This window comes from Carcharhinus amblyrhynchos, chromosome 4, assembly GCF_965287045.1.
Source record: "Carcharhinus amblyrhynchos chromosome 4, sCarAmb.v2.hapA, whole genome shotgun sequence".
NCBI classification, from domain to species: domain Eukaryota; kingdom Metazoa; phylum Chordata; class Chondrichthyes; order Carcharhiniformes; family Carcharhinidae; genus Carcharhinus; species Carcharhinus amblyrhynchos.
In genome coordinates this window covers 28111413-28128918 of record NC_137327.1, presented here as the reverse complement: position 1 = coordinate 28128918, position 17506 = coordinate 28111413, and the positions used below count along the sequence as shown (strand labels likewise).

General features: G+C 42.3%; 1 protein-coding gene across 4 annotated transcripts in view; it reads right to left on the bottom strand.

Annotated features, from left to right (window-relative positions):
- The window catches only part of phlpp2 (PH domain and leucine rich repeat protein phosphatase 2), a 120318-nt gene that overhangs the window by 10562 nt on the left and 92250 nt on the right, over positions 1 to 17506 (bottom strand). For all 4 annotated transcript variants that reach the window (XM_080186900.1, XM_080186902.1, XM_080186904.1 and 1 more), the window contains exons 13-18: positions 13544 to 13744; positions 13009 to 13171; positions 11810 to 11940; positions 10221 to 10334; positions 1683 to 1877; positions 233 to 464 (exon numbers count right to left, since the gene is read on the bottom strand). In XM_080186900.1, the coding sequence (XP_080043026.1) occupies positions 233 to 464; positions 1683 to 1877; positions 10221 to 10334; positions 11810 to 11940; positions 13009 to 13171; positions 13544 to 13744 (1036 nt within the window). The remainder of the gene's footprint in view (positions 1 to 232; positions 465 to 1682; positions 1878 to 10220; positions 10335 to 11809; positions 11941 to 13008; positions 13172 to 13543; positions 13745 to 17506) is intronic.

The following is a 17506-nucleotide window of genomic DNA, read 5'->3' as shown; positions in this document are numbered from 1 at the left end:
AGGAAAATAAACAAATATACATTAGTTACTGAATTTTTACTGGTAATAAAACAAGTTAACGAAATATATCAGACAATTCATATGATATTGAGACCTGCAAGACAGTTTTGGAATTATAGAATGTAACATTTGGATAGAAGCATTAAAATATGTTATACATATTCTAAAATTAGCAAATCAATATTTGCATCAGTTGTCACAGGCAAAAAACAAATTAAACTCTGAAGCCTACCTCAGTTATAATGGCTTTATGTTGTTTCACTCTTTCCAGTTCCTCAGCACATTGGTCAAGACTGAACACTTTTGAAAGGGGCAGTGGCTGCCCATCTCTGCATAACACCACTTGGCTATTGCCGACATTGGCCACCGTAAGAGTGAAATAGCCACTATGGTCACTGGGATCACGGCGAATGTGACACAATACAGCCGAAGAACCCAACTTCTGCCCCACCATTCCAAGTTTTCTTAAAAACAAAGAAAAGCAAACAAATTGTTACTGGGACAATAGCACTAATTTCAGCATTTGTCCTCCCATCTTAACATGAAATGATCCAATCACACCTTTGGATTCAATAATGCATTGTTTATTTGATTACGTGATACAATATCATAAATAGATAAACATATATCTAAACAAAATTAGTCACTATGAAATAATCTTTAAATTAGATCAATAAAAAAATGAGATGTTCTCAGAATGGTTGATAAATGGTGGTAATATTTCACTGCATCTTTCAAATGACTAAACTGACTAAAAGTTATTTTGGCAGGGGGATTCTCTGGCTTCCCCAGAGGTTTCTCATGGTGGGTGGTGGCGTGCTCTTCTGATCCCACCGCTGTCAATGGGAGATGGCAGAGAGGAGGGCCTGGGTTGGATGCCCTTTCAGAAAATGCAGACTCAGTTGGCCAAATGGACCTCTTTTGCACAGTATTGATTCTATGCCTTTCTCTGCAATGGAACAGGCTAGGTCAGCACTGCAAAGTGCAGGCTCCTGACTTGAACCAGCCTGCCCCCTTAGTGGCCCTGGTGAAAATCGAAGTCCAGCCATGGAATTAGCACTCCAGAGTCATCCCGGCTTGGTGAAAACCTAGGCTTATATTTCTGTCATTACTTGATTGTGGAATCAAGATTCCATCACATCTCACGCCAATTTGAAAGAATGCTTTTCCCAGTTTTGTTCTCTTGTTCCCTTAGCCTCCCAACCACTCCTCTCTGAACGTTGTTCTGCTGATAGAAAAGTGATTAATTTACAGATCAGGAGAAGTAGATTAATTGTTTTGGAAACACCAAGTTCCAACCTCTGCTTCAGGCATCTTGAATTTTGGCTAAGAAATTTAGTTACTTTCTGTGTTATTGTGTTGGCTTTATGTGGTTTTTTTTTAATCAACAATTGCATGAAAGTAAGCTGGCTCGTGTCATATTTCTATCATACTCATTGATGTATTGCATTGGAATTATCTTCCATTTTATTTCATTACATGAACAACTCTGTTTGTTGCTCTGTGGAAATATGTTATCTTCTTGTTATATCTTTGGCACACGGTACATGAAATAAACCTGGTGTTGTTAAAGCCAGTTATTTGTGAATATTTATATGAACATGATGTCTTTCTTGTCATGAAAATTCTCCATTTAGATACATGGAAACTGATTTTGTAAACTGCAACTGCAGCTTTCTCACCTGTGAGAGACAAGGAACGTGTGGGTCATATAAACACTATCCACATTGGATTGCTGCAATTCTTCCACCAACACATCACCCACAGTGCACTGCAACAAACGAGGGATTTCCACATTCCTGTCTCCATCAAATATTCCATACAATGCTTCCAGGTTATCTCCAAAACTATCGAGGGCAAGAACTGAAAGGCAAAGTCTGGAAAATCCAAAATATATATATTTAAGAGTGAGCAGGCATTTCGTACCAATTCATGGAGACGGTGACAAGCCAGCACTTCTCAGTGCTGACAGAGGGCAATATAAATGTGATCTGATATCAACTTGAAAAGGTCATAGCTCCCATTTCTCTCAAAGATAGTCTGACTTGGATTGTTCATTTGATTTAATGAAGCTCCACTCAATTAAGGTAACAAAGCATATTTACAAAATCACAGAATATACAACACAGAAATGAAGCAGCTGGCCCAAGTAGTCTGCAGTGTTTATACTCTACATGGGTATTTTACTAATCCATTTACTTCAAATAAACGTAGTCAAATATGATATGCCTTCATCAAATCCAAGCTAGCTGCTGCTTATTAATATTTGCTTCTCCAAGTGAGAATTAATTTTCTCTCCAAGAAGGATATTTTTAAAATAAGAGTGTAATATTTGTAGGAAGTGGAGCATTTGATTTTCCAACGTCCAACAGGTAGGGTAATACACTGGAAGGACAGGGTAATATATTCTGTCTGTAAACAACAGAAGATAAAGGGTGCAATCTTACCAGCTCACTGTGCCAGTTGTTTGGCATGACATGCCAGGAAGATAGCATGTGAGGCTAAAAATCCAGTATCGGTTTGGTGCCACACGTTATCTTCCCAGCAGGACTGGCTTTGCACCTAGAAAGGGCACAAAGCTGATTTATACAGAATTGCATGTGCATGGCTTCCCTTCCTCCCCCCTGCCACACGCGAATCTCCCACCTGTCAAAAAAATTGACAGTTGGGACTGTTGCACAGCTGAACATGCTGGAACAACCAGCATGAACACTCCAGTTATCAGACTTTTATGACACTTCAAATTGTTCTGGTAAGGTTGCATCCAAATTCTCTGTTGAATCATTGTTTCTTTTTAAAGTTCACCTGCTGAAAATATATACACAGCAAAAATTTAAATTGAATACTTCTATGGAAAAATAAAGTTAACAGAGCAGTCCATTTTTTAAAGTTTCAAAGAAAATTGTTTAAGCTCTTTTTGATTTACAGTGACATAAAATAGAGATTCCGTTTTGACTTCTCTTCTGCAAGGGGTTGAATGCAAAATAAATCTTAAATGTGCCATTTCAAAATCTAATTTCGAAGAAGAGTAATCTGCTCAAGATTTATAATGATTGGGAAAAAGCACTTTGGATTTCAACTAATTTAGTGACTTAACTTTTATATATTTGTTTTTAAAGATCCTTTTACAAACTTTAGGCAGATGTCACTATTTCTCAGCCATTCTATAACTGTTTGGTCCTCTTTTCTTTTTCTGTGGCTTTTTTTCTGTTGAGATTTGTGTTAGCATGACATTACCAAATTTTCTCATGCAATTGTGCTTTCTTTTCCTTTTAATCATAGAACCTTACGGTGCAGAAAGAGGCCCTTTGGCCCATCAAGTCCACACCAAACACAATCCCACCCAGACCCTACCCCCATATCCTTACATATTTTACCCACTAATCCCACTAACCTACGCATCTCAAGACACTAAGGGGCAACATTTTTTCAGCACGGTCAATCAACTTAACCTGCACATCTTTGTACTGTGGGAGGAAACCGGAGCATCCGGAGGAAACCCACGCAGACATGAGAAGAATGCGCAAACTCCACACAGACAGTGACCCGAGCCAGGAATTGAACCCAGGTCCCTGGAGCTGTGAAGCACCAGTGCTAACCACTGTGCTACCGTGCCGCCCAATGATTCATTACCCAGAGAAGAGTTGCATTTAGACTGAGTGGATCAGTTACGATCTGCTGTATGATATACCTGACACAATACAGCAGGCTCCTGCTTTAAACACCATTTAAAAGTTAATACTGATAAAAATATCTCCATCAAAATGGAAAAAGCCAAAGAAATAGCACAATTATGTTACAAGAAATTGAGAGGGTGGTTTAGGTAAAATTTCTTCATAAAGTTGACTATTGGGGAATGGACTGTCATCTATTTGGATTTCAGTAAGGCGTTTGACAAAGTCTCTCATGGTAGGCTGGTAGAAAAGGTTAAGGCGCATGGGATACGAGGCCAGGTAGCTAGGTGGATTGAGAACTGGCTGGGTAATAGGAGACAGAGGGTAGTTGTGGAGGGGACCTTGTCGGGCTGGAGGCCAGTGACCAGTGGTGTGCCGCAGGGCTCAGTACTGGGACCTCTCCGCTTTGTAGTATACATAAATGACTTGGAAGAGAGTGTAGGTGGTGTGATCAGCAAGTTTGCTGATGACACCAAGATGGCAGGGTTGGTGGGTACTGAACTGGATTGTCAGGTGATACAACAGGATATAGATAGGTTGGTGCATTGGGCAGATAGGTGGCAGATGGAATTTAATCCTGACAAATGCGAGGTGATGCATTTTGGAAGGAATAATGCAGAGAGGAGCTATGTGATAAAAGGTAGACAGATTAGGAGTATAGACATACAGAGTGCAGGTTCACAAATCCATGAAGGCTGCGTCACAAGTGGAGAAGGTTGTTAGGAAGGCGTATGGAATGTTAGCCTTTATAGGAAGGGGTATAGAGTATAAAAGCTGCTGTCTAATGCTTCAGTTGTACACAACGTTGGTTAGACCGCATTTGGAGTACTGCGTCCAGTTCTGGTCACCTTACTACCGGAAGGACGTGGAGTCTCTGGAAAGGGTGCAGAGGAGGTTTACCAGGATGTTGCCTGGCATGGAGGGGCTGGGTTACGAGGAAAGGTTGGAGAAACTGGGACTTTTCTCCTTGGAAAGACGGAGATTGAGGGGGGACATGATAGAGGTATATAAGATACTGAAGGGAATAGATAGAGTTAATAGTGAGAGACTGCTCCCTAGACTGGGTACAAACACGAGAGGTCATGATTTAAGGGTGAGGGGGGAGAGGTATAATTTGGAAGTGAGAGGAAGGTTCTTTACGCAGAGAGTTGTGGGGGTATGGAACGCGCTACCGAGTAGGGTGGTGGAGGCAGGAACGTTGGACTCGTTTAAGGTTCAGTTAGATAGACACATGAGTGAAACATAAGAACATAAGAAATAGGAGCAGGAGTAGGCCATCTAGCCCTTCGAGCCTGCCCCGCCATTCAATAAGATCATGGCTGATCTGTCGCGGCTCAGTTCCACATTCCCGCCCTCTCCCCATAACCCTTAATCCCCTCTCTTATCAAAAACCCATCAACCCGCTTCTTAAAAATATTTAGTGAGGCAGCCTCCACCACTTCAACGGGCAGAGAATTCCAGAGATTCACCACCCTTTGAGTGAAGAAGTTCCTCCTCAACTCCGTTCTAAACAGCCCCCCCCCTTATCTTGAGGCTGTGCCCCCTAGTCCTACTGTCTTTTTTGAGCGGGAAGAGTCTCTCCACCTCTATCCTATCCATCCCATTCATCATCTTATACGTCTCAATGAGACCTCCCCTCATTCTTATAAACTCTAACGAGTACAAGCCTAGTTTATTCAGCCTCTCCTCATAGTTCAACCCCCTCAGCTCCGGTATCAGCCTAGTAAACCTCCTCTGCACTCCCTCCAAGGCCAAAATATCTTTGCGCAGGTGCGGCGCCCAAAACTGCACACAGTACTCCAGCTGCGGCCTCACCAATGCCCTATGCAGCTGCAGCAAGACCTCCCTACTTTTATATTCAATCCCCCTCGCGATGAAGGCCAGCATCCCATTCGCCTTCCTGACCACCTGCTGCACCTGCAAGCTGGGTTTTTGCGACTCATGCACAAGGACCCCGAGGTCCCTCTGCACCGTCGCCTGCTGCAGTTTTTCGCCCCGTAAGTAATAGTCCTTCCTACCATTATTCCTACCAAAGTGGACCACCTCACACTTGCCAACATTAAATTCCATTTGCCATTTCCTGGCCCATTCACCCAGCCTATCTAGATCCTTCTGCAGACACTCCATGCCCTCTGCACAATTTGCCGTTCCCCCAATCTTGGTGTCATCAGCAAATTTCGACACCCTACACTCGGTTCCCTCCTCCAGATCATCTATATAAATGGTAAAAAGCTGAGGCCCCAGCACCGACCCCTGGGGCACCATACAATGATCACTCTCCCCAAGAGGATCCTTCACCGCAAGGTCCCTAATTCTACCCGCCTCATTACATAGCACCAGATCCAAGATAGCTCGCTCCCTCGTCGGCTCCAACACACACTGTTCGAGGAAACTATCTCGGCAGCATTCCAAGAACTCCTCCTCGAGCCCTCCGCGTCCAACATGGGTTGGCCAATCAATATGCAGATTGAAATCCCCCATAACTACTGCTGTCCCATTCCTGCACGCCGCACTTATTTGCGCGTTAACAGCCCGCCCCACCTCCAGATCATTATTCGGGGGCCTATAGACGACACCCACCAGCGTCTTCCTCCCTTTGCTGTTCCTAATCTCCACCCACAACGATTCCACCCTCTGCTCCTTGGCTCCAATATCATCCCTTGCTACCACCGTGATGCTATCCTTAATCAGCAGAGCTACGCCCCCCCCTTTTCCCTCCTGCCTATCCTTCCTAAACACTTGACAGCCCTGTACATTCAGCTCCCAGTCCCTGTCACCCTGCAGCCACGTCTCTGTAATGGCCACCAGATCGTATCCATTTGTGTCGATCTGCGCCACCAGCTCATCCACTTTATTCCGAATGCTTCGTGCATTCAGATAAAGCGCTTTCATCCCAGCCTTCACCTGGACCCTATTTGCCGTAACGCCACCAACCATACTCACGCCCTCACTCCCTCTATTATTGGGACATCCTCGGCCTCTTCCCTTACCTGTACCCTCTCCTTAACTTTAGACCTCGTAACATCGCCTACCCTCGCACCCCCCCACCCCACTTAGTTTAAAGCCCTGCCTACAGTCCTCTTTACTCGATTCGCCAGCACTCTGGTCCCAGCACGGTTCAGACCAACCCCATCCCGCCCGAACAGGTCCCACCTACCCCAATACTGGTGCCAATGCCCCATAAATTCAAACCCATTCCTCCCACACCAATCCCTGAGCCACCCATTCACTTCCTTAATCCTATCAACCCTACGCCCATCTGCACTCAGTTCAGGCAGTAGCCCAGGAGACACCGGAAAAGCAGGCTTGTAAGATTAACGTTTTTGTCTTTTTATTCTGCAGGTGGAGGTCCACCTCGTGTCAAACGAGGGGCATGCACACGGTGGGTCGTGCGTGGGCTGCTCTTGGAAGTTCCGGGAGTGGCCTAGTACTTCGTGTCGGTGTGTGTGCTTGATCCTGGACCGGTAGACGGGCGCCGCAACAGCTCGGTGACTAGCACTGCTAGCTGTGCAGATACATGGATTTGGGCCTGTGTCTGTGGGAGTTTGCGCATTCTCCCTGTGGTTGCGTGGGTTTCCTCCGGGCGCTCCGGTTTCCTCCCACACCCCAAAGATGTGCTCTTAGGCTGATTGGTTTTACCAAATTGACACTATTCTCCCCTGAATCTGGCTAAGTTAGGGGTTCCATTCGTAGACATGCAGGGTAGAATAGGTGTAGGGTGATGCGGCGGCATGGGCTCGTTGGGCCGAAGGGCCTGTTTCCCGTGCTGGGTTGTTCTTTGTTCTTTGACTGCTTTTCCACAGAGTTATGGGATCCTTACAGTGCACAAGGATGGGCCAACAAGCCTGCACCGACAACAATCCCACCCAGGCCATATCCCCTTAACCCCATGCATTTATCTAGCTAGTCCTCCTGACACTTAGGGGCAACTGAGCATGCCCAATCCACCTAACCTGCACATCTTTGGAATGGTTAAGGCAGAGTCCATTGCAATTTTTAGATGGAAAATTAATATTGGAAAAGAGTTGGACAATAGGATCAGTTTTTGATTACTGCAGGAAAATGAGGCACAGATATTATGGGGCAGAGTTTCAGAAGCTCTAAAGTGATTACTTTATAAATGTCTGTTAGCTTTTTGTCATCATTCAGACGCCAAAGAGTTCCACGGTAGAGCTCTTGATTTTGCTGCTGTCAGAACCAACGCTGCCATATGCAGAACAAATGCACCATGCAGGAAATAACTGGGCCACAGAGTCTTCAAGGGATTGCACAATCCAACAAAGAGAAATTAAAGGGGATACTGGTAATGTATTCTGACAGTAGTCCCAGTAATATAAATTATCTGTATTCCCCCACAATTCAGAGTCCCCATTCCAGATCACAACAGAAGGAGTATGACAAATTATTTACAATTTTGTTGCATAATCTATAGCTAGCGATTATTAAGTGCACTATGAGTTAACAAGGCGACTGTGACACACTGATACGTGATTCATGTGTCTCACCATTATAACCTTTACGATTTGGTAAGTAAGTATTGGATATAACTTCATTTGCATTGTACCTTTAATTGTACTTAAAAGCTGCAAAGCAGAGAGCAGTAAAAACAAGAGTATAATTAGGAGAGGTGAAGTGCACAGTCAAAATTATAGATTTTAAAGAAGGCTTGAAAGAGACAGATGAAAGTAGCACGATGATGGGGTTTAGGCAGGGATTTAGAGAATTCGACTTTGATGACTAAAAGCTATGTCACGAAGCAAAGCATCTCTGAGGTTGTAGAAGCTTGATGATCTGACAACACAGAAGAAGTGAAGTAGACTGGGTGTCATCACTATATATACATATATAGAAACTGACATATAGAAACTATGCCACAGATATTGTTGCCGGGAGCCTACACATAAATGAATGAAAAACAAAGGACAAGGGAATTTAGAGACCTCTAGGGCTGACCATTGCTCGATTACAGGCTGGTGAGCCTTACATCAGTGGTAGGAAAATTATTGCAGAGGATTCTTCAAGACAGGATTTATTCCCAATTGGAAATAAGTGGATGTATTAGTGAGAGACAACATGGTTTTGTTGAGGGGAGGTCATATCTCATGAACTTGATCAAGTTTTTCGAGGAAGTGACAAAAATGATTGATGAGGGTAGGGCAGTGGATATTCTACATGGACTTCAGTAAGGCCTTTGACAAAGTCCCTCATGGCAGACTAGTATAGAAGGTGAAGTCACATGGGATCAGAGGTGAGCTGGCAAGGTGGATACAAAACTGGCTCAGTCAAAGAAAACAGATTATAGCAGTGGAAGGGTACATTTCTGATTGGAGGGCTGTGATAAGTGGTGTCCTCAGGAATCAGTGCTGGGACTTTTGCTGTTTGTAATATATATAAATGATTTGGAGGAAAACGTAACTGGTCTGATTAGTAAGTTTGCAGATGGAAAAGATTGGTGGATTTGTGGAAAGAGATGAGGACCATCACAGGATATAGCAAGACAAAGATCGGTTGGAGACTTGGGTGGAGAGATGGCAGATGGAGTTTAATCCAGACTAATGTATGGTAATGCAATTTGGAAGGTCTAATAAAGATAGGAAATATGCAGTAAATGACAGAGCCCTTAAGAGTATTGATAGGCAGAGGGATCTGGGTGTACATGTACACAGGTCACTGAAAATGGCAATGCAGGTGGAGAAAGTAGTCAAGAAGCGTATGGCATGCTTGCCTTCATCAGCTGGGGCACTGAGTTTAAAAACTGGCAAGTCATGTTGCATCTTTATAGAACCTTTAGGCCGCATTTGGAATAAAGTGTTCAATTCTGGTCGCCACAATACCAGAAGGATATGGAGGCTTGGAAGAGGGTGTAGAAAAGACTTACCAGGATGTTGCCTGGTATGGAGGGCATTAGCTACGAGAAGAGGTTGGAGAAACTTTGTTTATTCTCACTGAACCGGAGGCACTCTGTCCATGCTGCTCATAATCTTGTAGAAGTCTACAAGATTATGAGAGGCATGGACAGAGTGGATCATCAGAAACTTTTTCCCAGGCTGGAAGAGTCAATTACTAGGGGGCACAGGTTTAAGGTGCGAGGGGCAAGGTTTAAAGGAGACGTACGAGGCAGTTTTTTTTTTACACAGAGGGTGGTGGGTGTCTGGAACTCGTTACCAGGGGAGGTAGTGGAGGTGGATACATCAATAGGATGGGAATAGAGGGATATGGCCCCCAGGAGGGTGGGGGATTTTAGTTAAGTCAGGCAGCATGGTCAGTGCAGGCTTTGGAGGCCAAAGGGCCTGTTCCTGTGTTGTAATTGTCTTTGCTTTTTGAGGGCTAGCTTCACGGGGCAAACACTGGAAGTAAGTATGAGCAGTTCCTTGCGTGGAAAAAAAAATGGAAAAGTCAACCAAATCACATGCAATGGAAAGTTAAAGATAATAAAGGGGGATTAAAATTTGCACTGCGCCATTGGGAAAATAAACAGTTGAACCTACAATATTTAGCTCAATAAAGTAAGCAAACAGTAACTAGGCCCAATGCTACTTTACTTACTTGTTTCTGTGTCCCGCCATTTCAGAATAGCCATGACTCCAGAACGTTGTTGCTCCTGCTGGATCACTAGTTGGTGCAGTCGGCTTCTGATCAATTTTCAGGGTAGTGATATGACTGTAATCAACAAAATATACAGATTTGATTTTGATTTTCAACATTTCTGTCATTTCCCCCGCAACATATAATCCATCCAATGTTTTTGTACTAGGGAGAGAAGTTCAGTAAAATTTTTACTTTCCTAATTGGCTGCACTGGCGTAACCTATGATGTAGCCAAAGGTTGTCAAGCACATATGTGACAACCTAATGATTTGCAACAAAACTACAATAAGGATCTTCTCATTTCACAATGAAAAATAATATTTTAATGTTTTAGTTATAGCACAAGTCTTCAGGTCATTTTTTGACCACAGGATGGGAGAACGTTTCTGAATGTTTCTGAAGTACTGGCCCCCAACCAATCTGCTGGAAAATCACCTCCTTTCACAGCTGTGTTTGGCCACCATCAGGGCCCACCTGCTGACTGGAAATTCCAGTTGGCATGAGACAGGGATTAAGGAAGTGAGAGGTTTAAGTGCATGTCCACAGGTCCTTGAAGGTGTTAGGACAGATAGATAAGAAAGCTTACAGAATACTTTACTGAATGAGGTATTGAATACAAAAGCAGGGATGCAATGGAATTGTATAACACACTGGTTAGGTCACAGCTAGAGTTTTGTGTACAGTTCTGATCACTGCATTACAGGGAAAAAATAATTGCTGTGGAGAGAATGCAGAAGAGATTTACAACAATTCTGCCAGGGCATGAAAATAGCAGCTATGGAGGAGAGATTGGGTAGTCTAGGGTTGCTTCTCTTAAAACAATGGAGGCAAAGGACTGACCTGATTGAGGTATACAAAATTATGAGGGGCCTAGATAGGATTTTAAAAAAAAACATTTATTTGTGTTACAAGTAGGCTTACATTAACACCACAATGAAGTTACTGACAGGAAAAACATATTTCCTCTTAAGGGGTCAACTATCAGGGGACACAGACTTGGGGTGACTAGTAGAAGAATTAGAAGGGGCACGAGGAACATTTTCTTCACCCAGAGGGTGGTGGTGCTCTGGAATTCATCACGTAAGTTGTGTTTGAGTCTGAAACGCTCAACACATTTAAAAGGTACCTGGAATTGCATCTGAAGTGGTGTAACCTGCAAGGCTAGGGACCACGTGCTGGAAAATGGAATTAAAATGAGTGGCTCTCTTCATTCGCTCTTTTGGCCAGTGCAGTCATGATGGGCTGAACAGTCTCCTCCTGCACCGTAACTTTTCTATGGTTCTAGGAGGCTGCATAATTGCCTTGGTTGGCTTCCCAACGCTTGGAGACGAGTAGTCGCTTTGCTCCAGACCCAACCTTTTTGAAAATGGTTCAGAGGCGGAATTGTGCTGGAATCGGTCAACGATACTGAATTCCAGGCCTGCCTGGCTGCCTTTCAAAAATTAGCCCATTACATATATTATCTGGCCTGCTACAGGTTTCCAGCATTTTTAAACACATTTTTAATCTATACTTATTTTGACACTATTTGAATAGGTGGGTATCTACCTGAATATCTCCAAGGTCTTGTGGTCAAGGACCAGGTTTGTGTTGCCAGCCAGATCCAGCTCCTGCAGAGTGGCTGGTAGTGTCTCAGGCATCAAGATCTCTGTTAGTTCATTACAGCTGAGGTCTACGAGCTAAAACAGGACAAGGACAACTGATAAATTAATGGTAACACTGGTACCAGCTGTGTGAGCCGATAATGTACATTTCACTGCTTACCAACTGAGCAAGAGAGTGAATGACTAATAGATAAGCTCCACTGTCATTCCTTGCAAATATAAGTCAAACTACCCACAGATAAAATAAAGGTAACAAATCCAACTAAATAAGGAATATTGACTGTAAGTCCAGAGTATTTTAAGCTCCAAGTTTCACTGCAGTCGTGGCAAAAATGAGATGTGCAATATTTTGTTTAAAAATTTCACTCAAGCCAAATCAGATAACAATGTAGTTGCAAAGTGCATAATAGGAGATTAAAAGCAAAGGCTAATTATGATTTACAGTGAAATATTGGCCATAGAGCTCTCTGCCTAAGGCCCACAGTGCTTTCGGGGCAGCACTAAATTTTCAGATTTTACAGCCCTGCAGCCAAAAGAAATTTCTGGCCTCGAGTTTGCACATTCTCCTCATGTCTGTGTGGGTTTCCTCCGGGTGCTCTGGTTTCCTCCCACATTCCAAACATGTGCAGGTTAGGTGGATTGGCCATGCTAATTTGCCCTTTAGTGTCAGAAGAACCAGAAGGGTAAATAAATGGAGTTATGGATATAGGGCCTAGGTGGGCCCAAATGGCCTACTTCTGCACTGTATGGGTTCTATGAAAATCTACATAGCTGAAGTTTTTAAAATTGTAAGTTCCAACACAAATTCTACTTGCATCAGATGTTGCACAAGGAAACATGACAACTTAGATTAATTACATCCATGAAAAAACAGCTAGAATAAGAAAAAAGTGTTTTTTAGGATACATTAGCAGCAACTTACTGCAGACCTACCATTAGAAGGCAATAGAAGCATACAGCATACGAGGGAAAATGTAATGAAGATGATGGAGTTCAAGCATTAATAATAAGAAGAAACTAAGGAGATATTAATAGTGGCTTTGTATTAAAAGACAGTCGACTGTTCAGCAAAATAAACAGTGCTGGGGGAAGACAACAACCATAAAACACAAACATCAGAAACATTCAGACCACATTTTGCACCTTAATTTCAGGCAAATGTAGGATCTCTGGAAAGACGGCAATACTATTCGAGTGAACGATGAGCGTGTGCAATCGTTTGCAGTTTGTGATGGTGGTAGGGACAGCCTTTAGTTTGTTTCCACTTAGATTGAGCTCCTCTAGTAGCTCTAGTTTCGACAGCTTACTGAAGGAAAACAGCAAACCAATTAGCATACCAGAGAGAATTCAATTACACCACTTAAACAAGTATGTGAAATCTTAAATCATTATATAGAACAGGGAGATTAGAAAATTGTCCTTTCAAATCTAGTACCACATGCACTTCCTAGGAGTCACGTGACAGCAAAATAGCTTTCCCAAACAGACTTAAACAGCCAGTTTTGAATATAATTGCTCATTGAGCTACAACATTTTTAGTTGTAAACGACCTATCAATGCCTCCAAATTATCCTTTATTGTTGGCTAACTTTCAAACCATACATAAAATTTACAATTCTAGAATTTTTTATTGACTTGTTACTGATTCTGTGCCATATAAAGAGAAACCATGTTTTACCTTGCTGGAAATGACTGAAGCTGATTGTAAGCCATATGAAGGACTCGAAGACGTGGGTGTCCAGTTAGCACTGCAACACACTTATCAGTCAGGTTGTTACCTGTTAAATAAAGCTCTTGCAACACACTGAGGCTGTCTTCAGTATCACTGTTAGGAGGCAGTGATTCCAGATTGTTTGCAGATACATTGAGACATCGTAAGCTAAAAGAAACAAAAATTAAATTTTCAATAAATTTAAATGTTGTTTAACTTTGCTCTTTTTTAAAGAAGATTTTATTCCTGGGTGTGGGCATTTCTGGCAAGGCCAGCATTTATTGTCCATCCTTGAGAAAGTGGTGGCAGCCTTCTGTATGAACTGTTGCAGTCCACAAATGCTTTTAGTTGAGAGTTCCAAAAATTTAATCTAGTGACAATGGACGAATGGCAATACAAGTCCAAGTAGGATGAGGGAGGTTTTTCTGGGGGCAGAGTACATGAGTTTGGGAGGTGTTATTTAATGAACCTCAAGTTTCTGCAGAATAGAACACAAAACAGGCCAAATCCAGCATGACCATTTATCACCCCATCAGTCTATTCTCAATCATTAGTGAAACGATGGAACGCATCATCAACAGTGCTATCAAGTAGCACTTGCTCTGTAATAACCTACTCACGCGAGGGTCACTCCTGACCTCAATACAACCTTGGTTTGAACATGGACAAAAGAGCTGAATTCCAGAGGTGAGGTGAGGTGAGTGACAGCCTTTGACATCAAGGCTGCATTCAACTGAGCCCTAAATAAAAACTGGAATCAATGGATATCGGGGACAAACATGCTGCTGGTTGGAGTCATACTTGGCACATAGGAAAATGGCTGAAGGGCCTGAGTCATTTCAGCTCTGCAGGAGTCCCTTAGAATAGCGGCCTAGGCCCAAGAATCCACAGCTGCCTAAATGACCTTCCCTCTGTCGTTGGGACAGAAGTCTAGTTATTCGCCGATGATTGCGCAATATTTAGCACTATTCACGACTCCTCAGATACTGAAGCAGTCCATGTTCAAATGCAACAAAATCTGGACAATATCCAAGCTTCGGCTGATAAGTGGCAAATAACATTCACATCAAACAAATGTCAAACAATGACCATCACCAATAAGAGACAATCTAATCAGCCTCCCTTGACGTTCAAAGATGTTACTGTCACTGAATTCCCCACTGTCAACATCCTTGGGGTCATCATTGACCAGAAACTCAACTGAGCTTGTCATATCAACAGTGGCTACAAGAGCAGGTCAGAGGCTAGGAATACTGCAGTAAGTAACACACCTCCTCACTCCCCAAAGCTTGTCCACCATCTACAAGGCATAAGTTGGGAGTGTGATGTCCACTTGCCTGGATGGGTGCCACTCCAACTACACTCAAAAAGCTTGATACCATCTCGGATAAAGCAGCCCATTTGACAACCTCCTCAAATATCCACTCCCTCCACCACCGATGCTCAATAGCAGCAGCGTCAAGTATTATTTTATTATGTTTCTACAAAGCTGTTACGTTACATTAATGATGCTCCACAACTGAGCTACCTGGTTAGGGATGTGCCTTTGTAGCTGTGAGGTTAGGACAAGGTTAGTTTCTGATGGGATGTTCCTGGGATTTTCATAGTAATTTCATTGCAGTGTTAATGCAAGCCTACTTGTGACACTAATAAATAAACTTAAACTAAAGTCTCACATGTGACTAATAGGTACATCAAAGTACCAGAGGGCATTCAGTACTCATAGAAAGGAGTATTATAGAGCTGCTGAGGATGAGTGTGGGGAAGTTAAAAAACAGATGCTTTAGAACTGGTAAATATAACAATGGCAGTATTATAAAACAAAATGCCCATATACTGAAAAGTCATATCCTTAGAGCTTATCTATGCCTTTTAAAGATGTTACATTTGAAAGTGTCACATCAAGAGAGCAAAATTACTTTTTGACTCAAATGGCAACCTTTTTTAAAATCACTGGATATTTAATTAATTGAACATGAATCAAAGGCAGCTGAATAAAGTCAGTAACTAATAATTAGGATTAAAGAACAGAAAATATGTATTTTTACAGCCAATAATCTCAAATTGGCAAGTAGCAGGAACTGACCAAAGAAATTGCTCCAAAACTTTTAGAAAGATGTTTATAGAATCACCATGTGAAAAATTTAGGAAAATATAAATCTAACAGTGGTGAATAAAATTGTACAGTTGCCTGCATGCTGCTGGAAAATTATTTTGGAGACTCCACCTTGTGTCACAAGCCAAGTTTGCTGTACATGGCTGGAGACATAATTACTGTGCGAGGTTTTGCTGCAATGGTTTTGTTTCTTGCCAAATGAGGTGTGCCTTCTTCAGGGTTTAGCCAACACAGCTGGCAAGGTGTTCACGGTGTGCGTCAGTATTTGCTATTTATGAGCTTGCCTTGTTCAGCAAAGGTCAGGTAATAATTTTATGGATAAAAAACTTCCAAGACAAAATAAAGCATGAAGTCTTAAACACAAAAGTATGAAGTAGGAGTTATTTCCTTCTGCTCAAGATACTACCTTTTTAGTTCAGCAGTTAGCTAATGCCTACTTAAAGCAATGATTTCAAAAGGCTCAACAGAAACCAGATAATACCAGAGCTACGTTTCAGACCAAAACATCCAAAAGAAATGCCACAAAGTTAATAATTTTATGGAATATAGACTAAACAATTATGGAAAATTGAGCTGTCATTTCTGCATTATGTTTTTGTAAAACAATAAAAGAAAATCATTAAAAAATTAATGAAAATCATTGAAGACTGCAGTGCAGAAGGAGGTCATTTGACCCATCGAGTCTACACCAACTACAATCCCACCCAGGCCCCATCCCCATAATTTCAAACGTTTGCCCTAATTAGTTCACCTGACACTAAGGGGCAATTTATCATGGCCAATCCCATGCATCTTCGGACTGTGGGGGGAAACCAGAGCACCCGGAGGAAACCCACGCAGACACAGGGAGAATGCGCAAACGTCACACACATAGTGACCTGAGCCGGGAATCGAACCCGGGTCCCTGGTGCTGTGAGGCAGCAGTGTTAACCACTGTGCAGCCGTCTTTTTCATTATTCATTTCACTTCCTGGAGTAGCATACTATCCAAGTCAAAAAAGATACAAAAGTCTGACGTCGATGCAAGAACAGCTTCTTCCCTTCTGCTGTCAGACTTTTGAATGGACTTACCTTGCATTAAGTTGATCTTTCTCTACATCCTAGATATGACTGTAACACTACATTCTGCACTCTGTTTCCTTCTCTATGAACGGTATGCTTTGTCCAATGTAGCACGCAAGAAACTATACTTTTCACTGTATGCTAATACATGTGACAATAATAAATCAAATCAAAAAATTGAAACTGTACAAAGAAAGGTGAAATATACTAGTGAAGGACCTGTGAATGTAATCTAATGAGACAGGGTTAGACCCAAAATAATATTTACACAAGAGATTAGAAGCATAGAAAGGAAAGCTGGATTTGAGCTATTTTTTATTATTATTAATTTGTTTTATTAAAATTAGGGCTATATTTTTAAATTATTTTCTCTTTATTCATTTTTTTATTACCCATCTCTAACTGCCCTCCATTCCAGAATCAACCAGATTACTGTGGGTCTGGAGTTACATGAAGGCCGGACCAGATTTCCTTCCCTAAAGGACATTCGTTAACCAGATGGATTTTTAATGACAATCAACAATGGTGTTATGGTCATCATTAGACTTTTAATTCCAGGTTTTTATCGAACTCAAATTTTACCATCTGCCATGGCAGAATTTGAACCCAGGTCCCTGGATCTTGTCTGGTATTATGAGTCCAGTGACAATACCACTACACCACAGTGTCCCTCTGCAAGGACAGAAATGATGGCAACAGTAGGGCAGCCCTCTAGAGACCTGATACGTTGCATCGCAGTGTGACACGACATAG